Below are 22,578 nucleotides of genomic sequence, written 5' to 3' on the forward strand. Positions count from 1 at the left end.
AGTGGAGAGTTTTGGGGAAACATTTGGCTTTGGGGGAAGAGTGGGAGAGTGGATTTGGGAACTTGCTGGGAAGGTCTTTTGGGTGAGGATGCCTTTTTTCCTCCAAGTTCCAACCCAACCCCAACCCCTATCCTCAGGCCTGTGCCTGGTTCTGAGGCATAGCTTGACTGAGGCCTCCCTTATTTATTCTTTGCTTGTCTTTCTCTGGCATCTCTGGGTGAAGGGGGTAGTTGAAATACCCCTGGTTCTAACGAATCATGAAACTAACGAATCATTTTGTGAAACGGGTCAATGTCATGAAAATTTGTGGCTCGTGATTCATGAACCATGATGAAACGCGAACCTCTCATTTCGGGTTTTTTCCGTTTTGTGCCCATGTCTACTGGGTAGTGTTGGTACAGGGAAGTGCTGGTACACCAAACATGCCCAGAGCACCACAAAGACACAGCTAGAATCTGGCTGTTGGCCAAGCAAAGACCCAGGTCTAATCTGGAAGCATTTAGATAGGGAGAACCATAATTTGAAATGTGGTGTTGGAGGAGAGTTTTGCAGATACCATGGATGACCAAAAAGACAGATAAGTGGATTCTAGATCAAATTAAGCCTGCATTCTCCCTAGAAGCTAAAATGACTAAACTGAGGCTATTGTACTTTGGTCATATCATGAGAAGATATGACCAAAGTGCAGGATAAAAAGGTGGGACAAAAATGTAGAATGTAGGTAGGTAGACAGTTGGACGGATGGGCAGACAAACTGGCGGATGGATGATTAGTATAATTTATTTTGAGAGTAGAATGAGAATTATCCTTGGCATGGAGTAGCAAGAGCCTCCAGACAAGAAATGATCAAAATCAAGACTCAAAAACATGCAAAAGGAGCAGATCTTGCATGGTTTTAGCTCATCCTCCACTAACTGGTGGATGGAAACACAAGATGGATGGAAACACACACACAGAGGGGGAGAGAGAGCTGCTTCCAGCCCCCATTTCACTGGGGGTTGAGGAATTTCCCCCTCTGGCTTTCTCCCACTCTTGCTTGCTAGGCAGCTCCCAAGAACACATCAAACTTTAATGGGCTCATTTCTCAACGGCCGCGCAAGCTGAATATAGATAGACAGACATTGAAGATTCTGACATCTCTTTATGCCAAGGAGGAAAGGGGGAGAAAAAATAAGGCGTGGGGAGAAATGGAAGAAGAAAAAGCAAAGGAAAAAAATAAATCTATATTTTTGTTTGCATGCAAGCTGACTAACTCCAACTGAAGATACATCTGAGCTGCAGAACTAGAAGGCCTGGCAAAATAAGCAGGAGATAAATCTGTTGCATAAATAGTGCTACTGGTGACTGGATGGAGCAGCAAAACCACCCTCAGCACAAGGGAAATGCCTTGGTCAGGGAGGCAGGCACTCTGCCTCCCCCAACGGCTGTTGTCAGAGCCCATTTGGACACTCCTTTTTTAAAGAAGCCATTTGCGCAGCTGCCGTACAGCTGCAAGGAACCCAGATCCAACTCTTTAAAACACCTTAAAATATAGTTTAGCTCTCAGTCAAGAACTGAAACCTGATGTCTGGCTGCCTTCCAGTTGCCTTTGAAGTCTCTGGGCTTTCAGAAAGGGCAAAGGTTCTCTTTGACATTATACATCTGTAGGCATTCAAAACGCAACAAGACATTCAGTTGATTCCCAAATGTCTCTGCAGCGAACACAGCAGGTCAAACCCTGTCCTCCCCCTCAGCTCAGAAATGGGGAGATTGTGTCTCATTCCCACAGTATCCTTGGAGTTCGAGGTGTTCTGCGCACCTCTAAACTTCAGCCTGATGGCAGAGACAAAACACAGCCCTCTCTTTTTCCTCAAGGAGGGGCAGGGTCATTGAAGAGAAAGAATTTTAGCTGGAGAGCCAAAATTTGTCGGCTTCTGCTTACTAAGTTGATGTGCCAAAAATGATGGTGGAAGTGCCCCCCAAACACAAGTAAACAAATGGGATACAAAAACAGCACTCCCGGCAAGGCAACTTTATTTATATTTATGAAATATATGTATGATGCGCAGATCTCAGGCATCCTTTCCGAGGAGACCCTTTTGCCTGCTGGCCATCAGCCAACTTCTTAACATTTGGCTTGATTCTTGTTTACTGTGTGTACCACTTTTTAAAGAGCGTGTAGGAGAAACTGAGGATCTGCATTGCAGCCTCGTGGAGTGAGCAGTAGAAAACTCAACTCACTATGAGAAGCCATTGCAAGCGGGGATGAGGGGCTACTTAAAACCCCAAATGACCCTCCTTTGACTTTGGGAGAAGGGAGCATATGCCCCAATAAGGATTACTGTTTTAGATTGGTTTTAGTTTGACTCCCTGTCTGCATTTGCAAAAATTCTATAATATAATATGCCAAGCCATCAGACCACATGGAAAGAGTTGATTTATGTGACTTGTTCTCCGAGTCTGATGCCTAACTGTCTTTGGGTGTGGTTTATCAGCTTTCATCTGAAAGGGGTGTGTGTATCCTCTTCTTGGTAACTTTAGGAAGCCTTTATTCAAAAACGTAACTTTAGGAAGCCTTTATTCTTCACCTGCAATAACAACAACAACATTTGATTTATATACCGCCCTTCAGAACAACTTAACACCCACTCAGAGCAGTATACAAAGTATGTTATTATTATTCCCACAACAATCACTCTGTGAGGTGGGTGGGGCTGAGAAAGCACTCAGAGAGCTGTGACTGACCCAAGGTCACCCAGCTGGCTTCGAGTGAAGGTGTGGGCAATCAAACCCAGTTCTCCAGATTAGAGTCCCATCGCTCTTAACCACTATACCAAACTGGCTCACTGAAGTGATACAGTCCATTCTACCATTTCAGGACTGTACAACTTCATCCCGTTACTATATCTCTCTATATAAAGACAAGTGTCCTGACTGACTCATTAACGCCCAGCCCAAACCCCTGGGCCTAGAAACATGAAGTTTGGGGAGACCATTCTTTTCATGGTGCAAATAACCATTAAGAAGGGATTTTAACAAAAATTCACCACCTAAGGGGGTAAAAAGGAGTAAAATGTGTTTTTCCAACGGGATATAGCTTCTCTGTGTGGCTGGCAGGCTGCTGCCTGCTTGCACCCCTGCCATCTTGGCCACTCTTTCCTCATTGGGCCAGCCTTTCAAGGTCATTTGCATATATGGGCTCACATTCCACACCTCATTCCCTCCCCAGAGACAGTTGGAACACAGAGGTCATTTGTATATGTGGCTTGATCGGTCCTCACCACCCACATTCTAAATGGTAGGCAGTTGCTATTGGGAATCATTGAATGTGTCCTGAGGTAGAATCCACCTCCCAGTCTTCCTCTAAAAGTTCACTAGGTTTGCCAGTCTCCCTGTGGGGCCTGGCTGCCCTGTGCAGTTGGCAGGCTCCTGCTGCTTGCACCTCCCCTCTCTGATTGGTCAGCTGTGGAACTCTGTGTTCTGAGGTAAAACTCAGGTAAAGGAAACTGCAGACAGTTGAAGAAAGACAGTACAAGACTCCTGAACAGGGATAACATGCTTCACTTTATTCAAACACCTTTGGGAAGCTTGGCAACATAACACCCACTCAGAGTGGTTTACAGTGTGTGATTATTAACCCCACAACAATCACCCTATGAGGTAGGGCTAAGAGAGCTGTGACTGACCCAAGGTCACCCAGCTGGCTTCAAGTGGAGGAGTGGGGAATCAAACCCGGTTCTCCAGATTAGAGTCTTGCTGCTCATAACTAGAGATGGGCATGAATTGAATTATGACCCAAAAAACCACACAAACCAGGCCGGTTCACGGTTCGTGAACCAGTGGTTCGTGGAAGCTCGTTTCCATGAACTTCCATGAACTGGTCTACCGGTTCATTGGGTCATATTTAAAGGGGTAGTTTAAATGGCCATTTCCCCAGGGAAATGGCCATATAAACTTTTCCTGCCACTTGGAAGTGGCAGGTCCCTTTAAACTATCAGCTGGCAGGCAGCAGGGGGGGATCCCCTCCTCGCCGCCTGTCAGCTGATGGTATAAAAGGGACCTGCCACGGCAGGGCCCTTTAAACTGCCCAAACCCCATGCCCATGCCCACGCCCACCCAACCTCCCCAGCCCCAGCCCCACACTTACCTTGAGCCGCGGCCTGTGGCATCCTCCCTCTCCTCCCGCGAGGGGCAGGAAGGACATTTTCAGCCACTTCCGCTATTGCGTGGGCCCGCACGGTGGTGGAGGAGGCCGAAAACAGCCTCCCTGCTTCTCAAATAGCCACTGAGGCAGCTATTTGAGGGGTGAGAAGGCCATCTTTGGCCTCCTCCACCGCCCTGTGGGCCCACGCAGCAGTGGAAGAGGCCGAAAACAGTCTTCCCGCCCCTCACGGGTGGAGAGGGAGGATGCTGTGCTGCAGGGGAAGGTAAGTGTGGGGCTGAGGCTGGGGCTGGGGTTGGGGGGTGGGGGTTGGGCAGTTTAAAGGTCCCTGCCACTGGCAGGTCCCTTTAAACTATCAGCTGGCAGGTGGCGAAGGGGGATCCCCCCCTGCCGCCTGCCAGCTAATAGTTTAATGGGACCTGCCACTTGCAAGGCAGGAAAGGGCCCTTTAAACTGTTAAATGCTCCTTTCCCTGCTGCTGCTAAGCATTTAAAGGGGCATTTAAACCCCACGAACCACGAACCATGAACTGGTTCATAACTGGCCCCATTTCCGTGCCAGTTCGTGGTTCCTGGTTTGTGGTTCGGTTTTTTTGGTTCAGGTCCATCTCTGCTCATAACCACTCCACCACTGATTCCCCCCCCCTCCAATTTCTACTAGAGAATTACTGAGCCACTCAGAAGGACCTCAGTAGTACATATTGATCTTTCCCCCACTCTTCCTCTCTCCAAGCCCGTTTTCAAGATTCTCACCTTGTTAAATCTGTTCCCTGCATTTGTCAGGTGCGAAATGTCAATTAATGGATCTGACACATAGATTAAAAGGCCTGACTCATCAGAAGAATTTCTCTACCTAAGCACAACCTCTAAAACACTGATCCTTTGCAAATTTCATGTGAACACATGGATTTGGTCTTATACTTTTCTTTTTGGGTAAACCTTGTTGCCAGGAACCCCCTCCTCCTGTTATGGGGGCCTGCCATGGACTGTGTCAGTTTCCTGCATTGCTGTTTTAAAGATCCACCAAAAACTCTGTTATGGGGCAGCATTTCCCATGCCTACTTCCTGTTCTTACTGCTGCAATGGACTATACCATCCATGTCTGTTTCCTGCCTCCTTGGGCACCTATCTCACCTGGGCCCAGATCCATGCTGCCAGCAGCACAGTGTCAGCCGGAGGGAGTCCCCATGAGCCTGGTCAGGCACACCCTGGTCAGTTCCCGTGGAGAGCCCCTTGCAAGCTGATCACTGAGTCCGCCCTCACAACTAGGCAGCCTGCTAGCAAGCCCAAGCCGTGCCAAGTAAGAAGCCATGTTCCGAAGCAGGAAAGAGCCAGCCTGGACAGTTTACCTCAAGGCTGCCATTTCCTGAAAGCGAGCCGGTCATGTCCGCAACGGCTGACCTCGCCCTGCTCTGCATATCTCGGAAGCCACCCCGGAATGGAAGCTAAGTGCCGACTGTCCAGAACACTTAATGGACGCTTCTCAATGCAGCCACCGCATTCCAGAGCTGATGCCATCAAGACAGTTCCTGCTTCCTGGCCAATCCAATCAACCTGCCCGGCACTCCCCTCCCCTCCTTTGTCCCCTCTTCCCGAGGTGTCACAATCATACAATCAGATACTAAAGCGACCCATCAAGAATAGTTGTAGAGCCATTAAGCCTTTGTTCCCCTTTTGAGAACCACAGGGAAAGGCACCAGCCCCAGGATACGTTTTGGGGTACTTAAGCAGGCTTCCCCTGCCATGAGGTGCACATGCCATTCCTATCCTGAACCTCCGCTGTGTCTCTCTATGGGTCTAGTGCAGGCATTAGATACCGCCACGCTACACTGCTACATCTTTCTTCCACGCCGTGACCAGGTGAGTATACCGAGTTCCGTCGATCTCAAGTGGGCTCTCCCGCTAATAGAACTGGCTCTATTTTTCCAACTCTTTATTTCCTAGTTCCTTGTATGTACCTTGTTTGTGTGTGTTATTTCAGGCATATGCAACACTATTAGTAAAACACGTTTTATCTTTATTAGTCTCGCCTCTTTATTTCACGAATGATCTGGAAGAGGGACTCTGGTATAGCTGGCCAAGATCCGCAATAACTAAACTCAAACTGCAGCTAATTTCCCCATAAAAAGCAGTTCTGGTAACAACCTCTCCCCCTATCCCCTGCCATGTCCCGCAATCCAGCAAACCTCCAGTATAAAAATCTTGTCATTATTTAGAAGAAAGTAACAGCATCTCATGCAATACTGAGAACATCAACATTCTGAGCAAACAAAGAGCAGCTGCTCAGAACGGGTTTGTAGCATTTATTCAGGCAGCAAAGACCTCCAATAGAAGTTCTAGTAGGACTTGGGATACATAACTGGAAAACAATGCCACAAGAACTGGATAAGGCAACAAAATACATTGTTTTTCACACTTTACAATCTCCTTTCAGTCTCTATGGGAAAGGTGGGCTAGAAATGAAGATTATCGTGATGAAGATAATAATCAGGGCTTTTTTTCAGCTGGAACAGAGTTCCGGAACCTCTTGAAAATGGTCACATGGCTGGTGGCCCCGCCCCCTGATCTCCAGACAGAGGGGAGTTTAGATTGCCCTCCGTGCTGCTCAGTGTCACGGAGGGCAATCTAAACTCTCCTCTGTCTGGAGATCAGGGGGCGGGGCCACCAGCCATGTGACCATTTTCTCTGAGGGCAACCCACTAAGTTCCACCGCCTCTTTTCCCAGAAAAAAAGCCCTGATAATAATGATAATCATAATTTTGGGTAGGTTGCTCTATTGGTCTGCAGCAGATAAGCAAGATTCGAGTTCAGTAGCTCCTTATCTTGCTTCTATAAGGTGCTACTGGACTTGAATAATAATGATGATGATGATGATGATGATGATGATGATGATGATGATGATGATGATGATGATGATGATGATGATGTTTCTATCTTTTTTTGTTTCGATATAGCACTTTCCCTATCTACATGTTTCACATATGCATTATCTCAATCATAAGCAAGTTGGATTATCCCCATATAACTTTGGGGGCAACTGGCATAAGGGTACCCAGTGACTCCATATCTGTTATGAGGTCTGAACCAGAAACTCCAGCCCCTTCTCTTAATTGCTACATGCATCAGCTTGCACACCTGCAGCTTCCTACACTGGTTGCCGGATGAAAAGACCTCCCCCTCCCTCAGGGGACCACAAAAAGTCAATTTTCAGGTCCATTCACTCCTCATCTCTCTCTTGCTGAGGCTGAAAGTCAAGGATGGTAATTAGAATCAACTATAGTGTCCTATTTCACACAGACAGCAAAAACGCTAAGGCTGCATGCACACTTAATAGGCAACTTTCTAAATGTTGATAATTATGCTAATTAGAAACGAATGTTTTCCCATATTGGATCCCATTCAGTGATTGCTAATGACTCCAGTTTCAAAGTTTGACCAATTTTGAGCGGCATATGAAATAACATTTTTTGTAATTATCACAAAGGAAACTAGTATCCCCCCTCACATATACTTATTTCTCTCTCCCTCTCTTCCTTCCCTTCTCTCTCTTTCTCTCACACACACAAGTTCAACCAAGCTTTCAAAAATATATATTTTAGCAGGGGTTCCAATAGACAGAGCATGTGGGCCTATTCACATATTACAAAGGAATATGATGAACAAAAGGATGCCAACAGACATGTTTATGGAGTGCCATGCTGAGAATTCAATTCTCTAATGCACAGAGGCCAAATTCATATTTGGGCTGCAGCACCTGAGGAGAGAGGGTTTAGGCTAGACATGGGCATGAACCACATTACGAACTTCAATAACCCACGAAATTGGCGATGGCGCGATTGCGATCCAGCAGTTCGTGATTGTCCCAGGCAAATGAACCAGTGTTCGGAAGAAGCCTGGTTTGGTGCGTTTGGCCGCGGTTCGGGAAGCCAGACAGTCAGGCGCCATCAATCAATTCCCCTGAAAACGGAGCTGGGGGAATGCCTGAACTCTGTCTGCGCTCCTTCTGTCACCCTGGAAACCCAAATCGAAGCCCAGCTTACCTTGATCGGCAGATCTTCCTTCCAACCATGGAGCTGCAAAGTGGTTACAAGTTGGGAGAAGACACCCAGGGGAGGGAGGGGGGAGGGGGTGTTCTGTAGCCACAGGCACTCCAATCTCATCCCTGCAAACCCTGATAGGCAGCTCTGACGGTCAAACACAAACATCCTGCATTGCTCTATGGGACCTCAGCTTATAAAAAGCACTGCGCTCCTAGGCTGGCTTTTACTTTCCGTGAGCAGTGGAGTGTGACAGAGCTGTTGCTTGCTACTTGCTAGCCTTTGGGGAGAGACAGAGAGAGTATAATTGAGCTTGGATTTTTGTAGGAGTTTCCTGGGGGCCTCGGATTGGAGAGGGTATAATTCCAAGATCCCTATTGCAATCTTGACCAAACTTGGGTGCTGGCTGGAAGAGAGCCTGCTACACACTCCCTGTGAATATGGGCTCTCTAAGTGCAATGGGCGCCGTTCTGAGCACCACGATCAGCAAATAGCGAACTGGTTCGGCAACGGGAGATGTCTGTTGCGGTTCGCGACTTCGGGATCGTCATTGGCACCGAACCATGAACCGTGGATTTGTTAACTTTTTTTGGTTTGTGCCCATGTCTAGTTTAGGCCATCCCCTCTTCTGTTAATTTCCCTGGGAGCCCAATATTTTGCTGTGTTGTGGTAACTTACATGTACAAATTTCCCCAGTGGGGCCAAAGAGTGTAGAGGCTGTCAACTGTTTTAAGCCTGTGAATTCTGACACAGTTTGGTGGGCGCAGTCTCCGCAGCCACAAAATGGCTGCTGCACAGTGGCTGCCGCAGCTTACCTGCACTCACACAGTGAAGATCTTTGAGTTGTGATAGCAGCTAATGCCAAACCAACATCCTTAAAAATCTGCACTGTCCAATGGCCAGTCAGAAACTTTGGTGGGCAAAGGCCTGACCACTTTCTAAAAACACTTGCTGGGCACCAGGAAAGGTGTCAGTGGGCACCATGGCACCCATGGCCACTACACTGAGGACTTAAGCCCACTCTCTGCCTTGCTTCTAAGCCCATTGCTCAGAACCTGAAGAAACTGCTTAGTTCTTAAAAAATCTTCCCTTTTTCATGAGCTAGAAATACATATGAGCCCACTGACCTGAGGCTGGAATGCAATGGCATCTTGAAGAATAATCTTCAGGGTTGCTCTTTTTAGGATTATAGATCAGAGGATAATTATATAACCTTGGAGTCACAGCATTCAGCATTCAGAGCCAGTTTGGTGAGGTGATTAAGAGCAGCAAGACTCTAATATGGAGAACCGGGTTTGATTCCCCACTCCTCCACTTGAAGCCAGCTGGGTGACCTTAAGTCAGTCACAGCTCTCTCAGAGCTCTCTCAGTCCCACCCACCTCACAGGGTGATTGTTGTGAAGATAATAACACACTTTGTAAACTGCTCTGAGTGGGCATTAAGTTGTCCTGAAGGGTGGTATATAAATTGAGTGTTGTTGTTGTTGTTGTTGTTGTTGTTGTTGTTGTTGTTGTTGTTGTTGTTGTTGTTGTTGTTAATACGGGTCAGAGTGAAAAACTTGTGAACACAGGTTGCAGAGGCCTATGATCAGTAATAATCTGATATCCATCTTGGTAGAAGTGTAAACAACCCAAAGTCTCTCTTTCTATTTGAGAATAGTGAAAATCAACCCAAGAGGACTTTATTTGCACATGATTTGGTGAATATATGACCCCAGAAATCAGACTGTGTTGGTAGATCTCCAAGCTGTCCAGGTCTGGCATTTCTATTGCAAGTTTACTCTTGTTCTGAGGATCAAAACATGCAATTATTGATCACTGGACAGGAATATCTTAAGATGAGATAAGTCTGTGTGGTGTTTAGCTGTTCATTCCCACACTTTCCGCCCCTCCTCAAGAGTCCTCATAATGGATGAAACAGCCACAGTATGTAGCAAATTGAATAACATTTTTAAGTTTGGAATATTTGGAGCTGTGACCTCATATGGCTGCCACTTTTTTTAAAACTCAGGAGAAACACCATTGGAAGAGAAAACATGTCCAGAAAAAAATGAGAATGTTCTCGCATTCACACTTTTCAGGATTTAATGGGAGGCTGCTTTCTCACAGCTGATCTAGAACAGTTCCCAAGTCTATAACACCACATTCCTCTTGAATTGTCATTAACAGGAGAACATCATTGCTGAGGGCAGGGCCTTCTCTCTGACAGGCTTGGGCCCCCAAGGTAACAAACATCATGAGTGTTGGCACATTTTTTTAAAAAAGAAATAAAAGCACTGGCTGAGGGTGAACACCCTCAGCTAGCCTGGGCAGGGCTTTCTGGATTACATTCTGAAACATTTCAGCAGCAATAGAGATGCCAAGCCTCAGCCATTCATAATGCCGAAGATCAACGTTAGAGGTAAATCTGGTTATGCATCTGGATTCTGGGTGAAGTTCTAGTTAGTGATATCCAGCATTACATTCAAGTTTAGATAATATTTTTGCTCTGTTCAGGTTTGGTAAGGTCGTCTACAATAGTGGGATGTGAAATTCTCACTTTATGGCTTGGTTGGACAGGCACAGTTCCACGTAAGTTCTGATTTCCCGCCCCCCTGGTGGTTTGGATTTGGGAGCAAACATAGTTTCTCTGTGGTAGCCCCTATCCTGTGGAATGACCTGCCTGAAGAAGTCAAAAGAGCCTCCACTGTCCTGGTTTTTCGTAAATGATGAAAAACCGAACAATTCAAAAAGGCTTTTTACTCAAACAGGAGGGCTGCATTGTAGGGATGGAGTCTCAGATGCTTTGCTAATAAGTTAGGGACCATAGACTTCATCACTATATTGCCTTACATATTACCTGCTGCTTTAAACATGTATACCTATGTACCATCAGTGCTCCATGTTGTCTAATGTTAGTCCTAGAATTGATTATGTTCTGCTTCAGTATTTTTCTACTCTGTATTGGATTCTTGCTAATACTATGTCTTTTAAACTTGTATCTATTTACACTATGGTATGAAATGTCCTTGATACTGTATTGAAAATTTGAAAGGTACTTGATACTGATTGTACTCATCTCATACTGGTCGAATCCACATTCACCCATTACCCGCATGTTTATCAGATATCTTCTGTTTGCCTCCAATCTGCGATTTTTTCCTCTTCGTTCACATTCCTGCTTCCAATCCATCTTTCTTGCGCGTCCCTCCAGCACGCGGCCACTCGAAAACCGCTTTTTTGGGCGGGACCTTTTTTTCCCGCCCATTTTTTTAATTTAGTTTTGAGCGCACTTTTCCGTTATTTCGATCTTGCCTTATAAAGAAACATCATTGAAGATAATGATGCCTCTCTTTCCCCCACTGACAGCACTGATGGCTCTCTCCCATTTCTTTTTTGGAAATTTGGAAGCATGTGGGAAGCTTTCATGGGCATTTCCTATGTAGGACAGTTCAGTGCCTGAATTTTACTGAAATTTCACTTCCTTGGAGTGTCATTATTTCAATATTTCGTAATTTCGATATTACAGTAATATAAAATAAAAAAAATAAAAAACAGTTAAAAAGGAACTTTCGCGAGTCCGTTCTGAGAGTGGATTCACCCCAAAATGATTTTTCAAACTACCAGATTTCATTCAGAAACAGCATAATCAATAAATCCAATGCTATGAAGTCAAAAACAGTCTTTTGCAGACTACGGAGCACTTGCAAGTTGAATCAGCCAATAGGAACTCTCGGAACAGCCGGAGAGACAGGAAGGGGGGTGGTTTTTAAAAAAAACGCGTAAATTGTGCATTGGCCCGTTCACGGCCACCGTGAAACTCCTGTTGAAAACCTGTGACCACATATTCGGGAGAAATGCGAATGAAATGCGTCTGTTTAATGAGGTAATGTGACCGGCACTCAGGATTGCGTGGGGAATGCGGGGAACATGCGACTTAGAATGAGTAATGTGGATTTGACCACTATGTAATCCGCCGTGAGTCTCAGTGAGAAAGGCGGACTATAAATGACATAAATAAATAAATAAAATCATGGAGTAGGCCTTCTACCTTCTCAATGATACAAAATCTTTCTAACGGCTGTAGTTCCTCTTCTACTTGTTTTTGTACATGGGATGGAATGCATTTGTGCAGTAAAAAATACAGGATTGTCAATGCTGAGCTTGACCTAGTAGTTCTGATGCTTACCTATGTCAAAAACCATTTTTAAATAAGCTTGAAAAATCTAGTGCGAGGAAGTTGAATGAATGTTGCAGACCACATATATAAGCTCCACTGCAATAGCTGTCCCGTAGCTGAGAAGGGTTTCAATGCCATCTGTTACAACCTAAAAAGTAACTGTTGTTTGGGAGTCTCAAAACTGTAACCCTGTTTGGAATTGTCCACATCCTGGAAGCAGTTGTCACAGTCCATAGTCATGAATCTTCATGTTTGTCTTTCATAAGGTACCTTTGTTAATATAATATGTTGGTTTGACATAACATTTACTGATGTACCTAATATCTTTGAGAATCTCTGTTTCTTGCCTATCCCAAAATATTTTATGTCATGCTTGAACGTTCCTTTCATTGGGTGCCTTGCATACTGGGGAGATGGTAAGCATATAGGTTGTTTTGTTCTTCATTGCTGTTGTGTTCATCAAATGAGAATATGCGTGTTTAAGGATTTATCTGCTGGGTCAACAGCATTAATAGTTTCCTGTCCCTTGGAATGTTTGTATTGGGATGTCTTAGTAATTTGGCAAGATCAAGATAATCCAAACTATGGTATTCCCCATTGCCATGTATGGATGTGAAAGTTGGACAGTGAAGAAAGCTGACAGGATGAAAATGGATTCATCTGAAATGTGGTGCTAGAGGAGAGTTCTGCGTATACCATGGACAGCCAAAAAGATAAATAAGACAGCATACAGTGGGCGCATTCCTGCCAGGTACTAGATCAAATCAAGCCTGAATTTTCCCTGGAAGCTAAAATGACAAAACTGAGGCTAGGAAAAGCGAAAGGCAGTAGGAAAAGAGGAATACCTAAAATGAGATGGCTTGACTCAATCAAAGAAGCCACACAGTTTGCAGGATCTGAGCAAGTCTGTTAATGATAGGATGTTTTGGAGGTCTTTCCTTCATAGGGTCACCCCATAGGTTGGAGGCGACTTGACGGCACATCTCACACACACACATTTGGTGGATGGGAGTGGGTGGGAGGAGAAGTCATCTCTGTAACTTAAAGACTGTAATAAAAATGGTTCAACATACTTCCTTTGGCAAGACAAGTTTTTTTCCCCCAGGGGTTTTTGTCTTCCAGAATACAGGGGAGCCTTGAAATTGGGTTCCCACTTAACCACTACTCCAAAGTGGGTACTAGATCAAATCAAGCCTGAATTTTCCCCAGAAGCTAAAATGACAAAACTGAGGCTATTGTACTTCCAGAGACAAGATTCTCTGGAAAAGTCAGTAATACTACGAAAAGCGGAAGGCAGTAGGAAAAGAGGAAGACCTAAAATGAGGTGGCTTGACTCAATCAAAGAAGCCACGTCCTCCAGTTTGCAGGATCTGAGCAAGTCTGTTAATGATCAGATGTTTTGGAGGTCTTTCCTTCATAGGGTCACCATAGGTCGGAGGCGACTTGATGGCACATAACACACACAGTAATTTGGAGGACAGAGGGTGGGGAGAGAAGTCAACTTTGTAACTTAAAGTCTGTAGAAAAAAATATTTTAACATTCTTCCTTTGGCGAGAAAAGTTTTTTCTCAGGGGTTTTTGTCCTCCACAATAATAGCACAGGGCAGCCTTGAAATTGGGTTCCCACTGCTGTGGGCCTCTGAGAAGTGCAGGAGCACGCCTGTCACCAGGTGCAATAACGTCACTTAAGGGTGAGGGTGAGTAGAGACAGCCAGTATGACGAGTGTACATTCTTTGTGGCTCTGGAAGGGGGAAATGGGATTAACGGCTAGCTTTACATATTTTGTCTGAAGTTCCATGAATCTCACCAGCATAAGCACCCCTTCCTGTCCATTCCTATCCTTGATTCACATATCCAGTGAAAGAAAGAGAAAAACACTAATTTCCTCCGTGGAAAACATGGTGGAGGATAGGAAGGGTGTTTTCTTTCTATTACACTGGGTGTCCGCAGAAAACTCAGAGGGAACTGAGCATGCAGTGGGCACTTCCTGCAAAACTCTAGAGTGTGACAGTGAGAGAAACTACCCTACATTTTATTAATTTTAAATTATTTTACTTCATTTATACTCTGCCATTCTCCCAACGGGGACCCAAAATATCTTAATCCTCCCCCTATCCTCCATTTTCCCCTCACAGTAAACCCTGTTTGGTAGGTCAGGCTGTTAGTTTGTGACTGGCCCAAGGTCTCCCAGTGAACTTGGTAGAGCAGGGAATCAAACCTAGGTGACCCAGATCCTAGTCTAACACTCTAACCACTATACCACACTGGCCATAAAGGAAATCAGACCCAAATTCTATCTCACTGACAAGCCGACCCAATAACTGCGAGGCTCGATCTGTTCTTCTGTTCTCTATCAGCATGGATAGTATGAGAGATCCTGACAGAAGGGGAGCACCCTGTTCTGACAGGGAAATATATTTTGCCACATAATATATGTTTCCACACAAAGTGTCCCTCTCTGGAGTTATCAGGCAGCAAGAAAGCTTACATAGATGCATATTACATACATGTTATGCTTCTAAGAATGAAAGAAGAGCCCTGCATGATTCGACATGGTCCAGCTCTAGTATCCTGTTTCACACAGTAGTCAGCTAGTTGTCCTAGAGGGCCTGCAAACAGGGTACAGAGGCCTTCTTATATTGCTGCCTAGCACTGTTACTCAGAGGTCTACTGCTTCTATACATGGAAGTTGCTGGTAGTTACCATGGCTACTAGCCAGTGCTGGACATATCCTTTATCAATGCTCTGAATGCACTTTTAAAACCATCTACACTACTAGCTATCGGTACTTTCACCGGCAGTGAATTTCACAGTTTACTTACTCACCGAGTTCAAAAGTACTTCCTCAGATATGTAACAATAAAGCATGGAATATCTATAGTACCTACAATTTATAAACACTATTCTCTTCCTTAGGAGAAAAACTTTAGGATTTTTATTTTTTTTTACCCACACTTTGATTAAATTTTAGGAATAAGGAGCAGCTGAAAGTGCCTTGGGCACTACAGCCGACTCACTGGCCACATTTGGCCCTCCTAAGAATTCTGTTTTTACAAAGCAAGTTATGCTGTCCTCGCACATATAAGACTAGAACAGCAAATATCTAACAATGTTGCCATCTGTCAAAGGCTTTCACGGCCGGAGAACGATGATTGTTGTGGGTTTTCCGGGCTGTATTGCCATGGTATTGGCATTGTAGTTCCTGACGTTTCGCCAGCAGCTGTGGCTGGCATCTTCAGAGGTGTAGCACCAAAAGACAGAGATCTCTCAGTGTCACAATGTGGAAAAGATGTTGGCAGGTCATTTATATCTACTCAGGAGGGGTGGGGTTGAGCTGAGTCATCCTGTAAGAGTTTCCCTGGGTGTGGAATGCTAATGGCGGGAGGCTTCACTGTATCCTGAGGAGGTCTTTTGGTGCTACACCTCTGAAGATGCCAGCCACAGCTGCTGGCGAAACGTCAGGAACTACAATGCCAAGACCACGGCAACACAGCCCGGAAAACCCACAACAACCAATGATGCCATCCCTCCTTCCCCAATAAAAATAACATTGCAAAGCAAAACCTTCTTCTGTAGTTGTGGCAACAACTCCTTTCAAAACTAACTTTTGATTATACCATGCCCAAATTCCCCAATGCACCACAGTACATGAGGCAAGAGGACAAAGATGGATTTACTTCAATTTTGTGGAACAATTCAACATCATTTTCATCATTCATGGGCAGAAGCCCTAATCCCTCAAGATGGCATTTCACTCAAGTAGCATTCAGAAGGCAGAAAAACATTACTGGCAATGCCAAAATCAACCCCCAAATAAGCCCTTTACACAATGGTTGCCCAAATGTAGCAGCCAGGAACTTCTCTCTTTATATTATTCAATTTTTTTCAAAATATAACATGTATAACATAACACATTTCATATGCCAGCCCCAACTACAGAAAGAGGCATTATAATATCATAAAACAATGCATACTGAAGCATTTTCCTCTCTTACCTTATTCCAAAACATTATCAGCAATACCCAATGCTCAATAAATTCATCTGAACATTGAAATTTAATTCTTGGACTCCTTAGACAATGCTATATTCTATGGCAACCAGCAGAAGAGGAGGGGCAAGGATGGAAGGGGGTTTCTAGATTTACCATAGAGTTTTGCCCAAATCCTAGAGCAACACATCAATGTCATCCTTGTGATGTAACATCATTTCCAGGCATCTGCTGGAAGGGACATTGTGCCATTGGCATGATGTCATTTTAAAAACCATTTTTCCTCCTGCTAGCCCACAATGCGCCAGCAGGCCACAGATAGGGAGAGCAAGTGGTTGTTCTATGATGTGGGAGGCCTGGTCTCCCAAATGCCACACATGATGGAACCATTTACCCTCCAAACAAGGCTCTAACTTTTTTCCATTTTGCTGCTATTGCCAATTTAGGACTATCAAGTAAGTTCAAGACCAGTTCTACATCTGAAAGGGCAATGCGCTCTTTTAAATAACCTCAAAAAGTAACTTTTGAATCAAGGGGTATATTACAACCCAACATTTCATTAACAAACTGAATTACAAATGTCCAACAAGGTTGATTTTTTTAACATGACCAAAATATGTAAAAAATATCTGCTGTAGATGAGCCACACCACCAACACTGGTTCCATGTATTTCTATAAATAGTGGCTGACCTATGGGAAGTGAGTTACCATTGAAACATGCTTTTAAAGAAATTTTCTTCTAAACATGTAGAAATAAGTTTGGGTACTGCACAATTCCAAATCCGCCTCCATTCCTCTAAATCAACACCAGTGACAATGCCAAACCCAAACCCAAAATAGACCCTTTAGATAATAGTTCCCAGCGGTGGCCACCAGGAACTTCTAACACATTGACTAAAGTATTTCTTTGCTCTGCTGATTAGAAAATTAGATCGGGGTAGATAACCTTTTTGGACCAAGCGCTAGAAAAAATTTGATGTGTAGCCATGAAGATTTGGCAAACTGGCAAACAAAAGGGTGGTGAGGAAATGAGGGCTGCATATGGCCAGACATGCTCAGAGCAAGCCAAGCCCCGTCAGTGCTGCCACCATCTCAGAGATTTGCCATGGACTCAGCAGGTAGCTCTACAGATCCGGGAGGTAATGATGGGTGTTAGCCATGCCTGTTGCCTTGTCCCACACCACTGACCCCTTACATTCCCCTAACACTCTCCCAAATCATTAAAACAACATCAGACATTTTTTAACAGTAACAAATCCTCTGTAAAAGGTACAGTTGAAACAAAACTATCATTGAGATTTGTATTGCTATTTCCCATGCTGAGTAGCCCAATATATGAGTACATGGCTATCCGCTGGGAAGTTTTTTGGAGTAAGCCTCCTTGGAATGAGTGAGAATTGCTCAAGAAGAGGGTTAACCTGGCAGCCACTCTCCTCTTTGTTTTCTTGGCTGTGGGTAATTTGAAATGCTACAAGCCATTCCCTTCTGCCCATCGCACTTTGAAATTACATGTAACCCCACCCTCACCTCCAAAAATGTAGAAGAGGAACTTACCCACTCAGGACCACAATGAAATCCATGACATTCCAGCCATTTCGGAGGTATGAGCCCTTGTGGAAAACAAATCCCAACGCGACTATTTTAATGCCAGCTTCAAAGCAAAAGATCCCAATGAAATAAGGTTCCGTCTTTTCCTACGGGAAAGGAACACATGGAAAGATCAGAGAAGGAAAGCAGCACATACCCAGGATGAACTCTGGAGAATCCTTGCCTCGCATCTTATCACTCTTGCTCAGGCAAGTGTGAAGCTTTGAATTACACTCGAATTACAAAATACACTTGAATTGTAATTCAAGTGTATTTTGTCTCATGTGGTGAGACCCTTAGAAGAGGTGCTTAGCCACATGGTTTGTCGACCCAAGGAGGCCTCGTCCATTGAAGACAGATCGAGATGGGTAGCCATGTTAGTCTGTCTGTAGCAGTAGAAAAGAACAAGAGTCCAGCAGCACCTATTAGACTTAACAAAATTTGTAGTAGGTTTGAGCTTTCATAAGTCTGCAGAAGTGAGCTGTGACTCACGAAAGCTCGTACTCTACCACAAATGTTGTCAGTCTTATAGGTGCTACTGGACACTTGGTCTCTTCCATTGAAGGAAGGCTCCTTGAGTGGGAGGAATGCTTCACACTTGGCTGAACAGGTCCTGATAGGATTTTTTGCAACCTAATCCAAGGTTAATTACTAGGAAGTAAGTACTACTAAATTGAATGGATTCTACTATCAAGAGGGAAGGTTGCATCCTTAGATTAACTACTATGTTGACTTGGGATTCTTCTAAGACATTGATCCAAAGAGATTTACTCCTGCTAAGTTCTGGTGAAGTCAACAGGACTTAAGTTAGTTGTGCCTAACTTCAATCATATTGACTTTAACAGGACTGCAGTACAACTAACTTTTTCTTGACCAGCACTAATAGGTCACATATATAAAATTCTGCTCAAGCAAGACCTTAGTGCTTTAGGGACCAAAAAAACCTGAGAGCGTGCTGGGAGCCCTCTCTCTCACCATTCCTTATCCTGTCAAAAAGAAGACATGTTTTGGGAAGTGAGAATAGGCATCAAGGAGACAGCAGAAGGTGATAATCAGCTTGCTTTTCCCACACTGGGCCCAAGCTTCAAGGAGATCCAGGTCTAATTCAGAAGGGTTTGTAAAATGGAAGGCACTTCTCTCCAATTGTATTGGGGAGCAGGATCTATGTTTAATTAATAAATAAATCCAAATTCTGCTGTCCCAATAACAATCGGCCCATCTGCAGTTCAAGCAAAACTGTCATGTGGACTTCTTAACAAGAATGAGGAGTGTGAATGGATGACATGCAAAGAACTGATACACAGGTTTTCTTCCTAAGCTGCATATGGTTACCCTCTATGAGCTGAGCTTTCTATCCGCAGGGCCAGGCAGGGCATTCTTCAAGAAAGTTTTTTTGGGAATGAATATCCCAGGTTTGTTGGTTCTTTCCTTATAAACATCCAATCCTGTGCAATGTAGTTGTGAACGGAGCCAGAAATGGATGGGTACACTTCTGCAGTTCATTGTGTTCTCCTCTCCCTTACAGCGAACACAATAGCTATCTGCCCTGGCTTGAGCTATGGCAGAAGTGATGGCAACAGATCTTTTGTGCAATCGTTGGCGTGGGTGAATGGACCTACCTATCTGAAACAGATAGAATGGGCTGGAAAATCTCCAACTAGAGAAATGGCAGCCCTTTCCTTTTCTGTAAGACTGAAAGGTGATTATTCAACTGGGGTGTATGTCTCACTGGAGTTCTCTGTCGGGCAGCAGAGTTCCCATCGGCATCTATCAGAAATACATTCAACCTCAGAGTCCAAAATTTTATCATGGTAAAATGGAAACAATATCCAAGAGAAGGCAAGGAAGCGGGGCAGGGGACCCAGAAACCGACCAACCCACCACAGCCGACTTACTAATCTCCGAGACATGGGCGTCTTGTCATCCTCCGGGAGATGCTGCTCCAGAGCCAGAACGATGCAATTTGCGATGATGGTCAGTAGAATCATGTATTCAAAGGGAGTGCAGGACAGAGTTAAGGAATACACAAGAGAACAACACGAGTGGAACACAGCTGCAGGTACACCGACTTCCTTCTCTCGCACGCGCACATTCCTTTTCATCACTGAACATTTGCTGATTGCACACGCGGACACACGCTTGCATTTGGCAGAAAGATAAGCCTTTGGTTCTGGTGGGCAGCACAGTGAAACATTCTGGTAAAGCAGTTTGGATTGGAAGCTATGAGCGACAAGTAAAAGAGCCAAGCATATTGGCGGTTTTCTCCCTACTAGTATGAGCTCCTTGATGATGATGATGATGATGATGATGATGATGACAACAACGACGACGACAATGACAACGACGATGATGATAATAACAAAACAACAATTTGTTTTATATACCTCCCCTTTCAGGACAACTTAATACCCACTCAAAGCAGTTTACAAAGTGTGTTATTACCCTCACAACAATCATCCTGTGATGCGGGTGGGGCTGAGAGAGTTCTGAGAGAGCTGTGACTGACCTAAGGTCACCGAGCTGGCTTCAAGTGGAGGAGTGGGGAATCAAATTCAGTTCTCCAGAGTCCTGCCGCGCTTAACCACACCAAACTGGCTTATTAAAAAGACAACCTCTGTAGTTTCCGAGTCTGCTGGGAAGCCAGTGACAGGTAGCAAGTAAGGGCAGGACAGCCCAGGCTCAAATCCTCAGCCATGAAGTTCACGGAATAGCCTTGAGGAAGTTGCTCTCTCTAAGCCAAACCTACCTCAAAGGGGTGTCAGAAGGCTAAATGGGATAACTAAATAGAAGGTTCTCAGCAGAAAGGAGGGATCATGCAATCCCAGTGCCTGAAAAGACAATTTTTCTTTTACTCTGAATTAGAGTAAATCATTTCTATGTGCAGAAATGTGGCACTATTTGTTCAGAGAATCTTTTGCCATGGCAGTTTCGGGATCTCAATCTTGTCAGCCTCTGGGCAGAAGAGCAGCCGAGAAAACAGTCACTGAGTCAGAGCTGGCTCACTGCTGTCTGAAGAACAGCACCAGTCTGGAGCCATGTTCCTCCCATGCTGATGCTATTCGAGAGGTCCTTTGTATGCAAAACTAAGCCTTCCAACATGGCCGGCTGAAAAGACCAATCTGTCACCTTCTGCTATTGGCAGCTCAATTGTTGCTTTGGGGTGGGCAGGAGGGGGGAAATTGTCTGGGCGAAAAGTGCTTTCGAAAGCTGCAAAATATGATTATTATTGTTGTTATTAATATTACCTGCTGCAGAGTTCCACTTTCCGGCAGGCTGCGTAGGAGGAGATTGACTGTAAAATGCCAGTTTGAGTTGTCAAGGTCATTAATGAAAGGATGAACCAATCTCTCAAACAATTAAATTCTTCATGTCAAAATCGGCAGGTGTGGGTCTTTTCCGAACCTTTCCCCGGTCTGTTCAAGGGCTCACTTATCTCTTCCTGCTTCCCCCCATCCAATCTTGCACATATTTAGTCTTTATCTTAAGAGTCAAACAATCCAACATGCTCCAGGGTAAGGCCAGTACTATTTCGTTATGGGCTGGTAGTACTTTCTTGACATATAAGCATAGCACTTATAGAGGATGGAAGTTCCCTAGCAATACCCTGTAAAGAGGGCTCTGAGATACTGAGTCTCTCTATACAAGACATCTGACATGTGAAGAACATGTGTAGGGAGATGTAATGGTAGCTGGGAAGGGTAATTTAAAAAGACAGAGCCAGCAACAGGGCAAAGGGTTTGCTATACACTGGTGCTGTGAAATGCCAGAAGGGAAACTTCAGCCCATTATAACTTCTCCAGGTCCAAACCCGGTTCTGGAAGACAGCTCCAGCCCATTTCCATTCCTCACTCCCCTCTGGGTAGGATCCCACACAGTTTTAGACTGGAGAGGTGAAACTGACAGAGCCTTGGTGAAGGTGAAGATGAAATTAACAAACCCTCTGAGGTTCGATCTCTGCCGCCTCTGTCTTTTAAAACTATGCTTCCCTGATAACATTGTGTCTTCCTACACTTGATGAACACGCACCGAGGCATCTCATGTAGAGACTCGGTGCTCAAGTTTCAAGGGAACTTGCTTGCTAAGCTACATCCATGAGGAGACTGGTTCAAATCATGGAGTCCCTGCCTCCAGCAAGGTAGGTTAACAAGCAGGAAAAAAGCAAGCGCTGAAGAGGAGCCACTTCCTCCCGAAAACCAGTCTTGACTGTGGAGGAGCTAAGAGGTTATCCTTTCCTCCTGAACACTTGCCCCGGAGCCTCATGTTCAAAAGGTGTTTTCAAAAGCAGAGACATATTTTGAAACCTATAAGGGAAAAATCTCTAGTGGAGGAGCTGCAGACCCGTCAGGAAAGAGTTAACTCTCCCCCAAACACACACACTGCTTCTCTGCTCTAAACTTCCCTCACCCCAGCTCCTTTTCTTTTTAACTAATAGTCTCAGCCCTTGGAGACTCCCTCCTCCTAGAGGTTCAAATCAAAAGTAGCAAAAGAAATCCATCTATTGCCATCTTCTAATTCTTAGGCCCTGTGTACATGTTAAAAATCCTTTCAGTGAAGGTTAAGGTACAAGAAAAGTTGGACTCCTCCTTATCTAAGGCAGTAAGGAATATAAATCCCCTCGTTCCCAGCGGCTGTATTTAACAAGATGTGTAACTTCCCTTGAGCCT

General features: G+C 44.6%; 1 protein-coding gene across 1 annotated transcript in view; it reads right to left on the reverse strand.

The window, feature by feature from the left end:
* CACNA1E (calcium voltage-gated channel subunit alpha1 E) overlaps nucleotides 1–22,578 on the reverse strand; it is a 378,426-nt gene that overhangs the window by 304,685 nt on the left and 51,163 nt on the right. Inside the window, exons 2-3 of the mRNA XM_054979594.1 lie at nucleotides 19,810–19,915; nucleotides 17,882–18,021 (exon numbers count right to left, since the gene is read on the reverse strand). Of these exons, the coding sequence (XP_054835569.1) occupies nucleotides 17,882–18,021; nucleotides 19,810–19,915 (246 nt within the window). The remainder of the gene's footprint in view (nucleotides 1–17,881; nucleotides 18,022–19,809; nucleotides 19,916–22,578) is intronic.

The sequence above is a fragment of the Eublepharis macularius genome, chromosome 5 (genome assembly GCF_028583425.1).
Source record: "Eublepharis macularius isolate TG4126 chromosome 5, MPM_Emac_v1.0, whole genome shotgun sequence".
Lineage (NCBI taxonomy): Eukaryota > Metazoa > Chordata > Lepidosauria > Squamata > Eublepharidae > Eublepharis > Eublepharis macularius.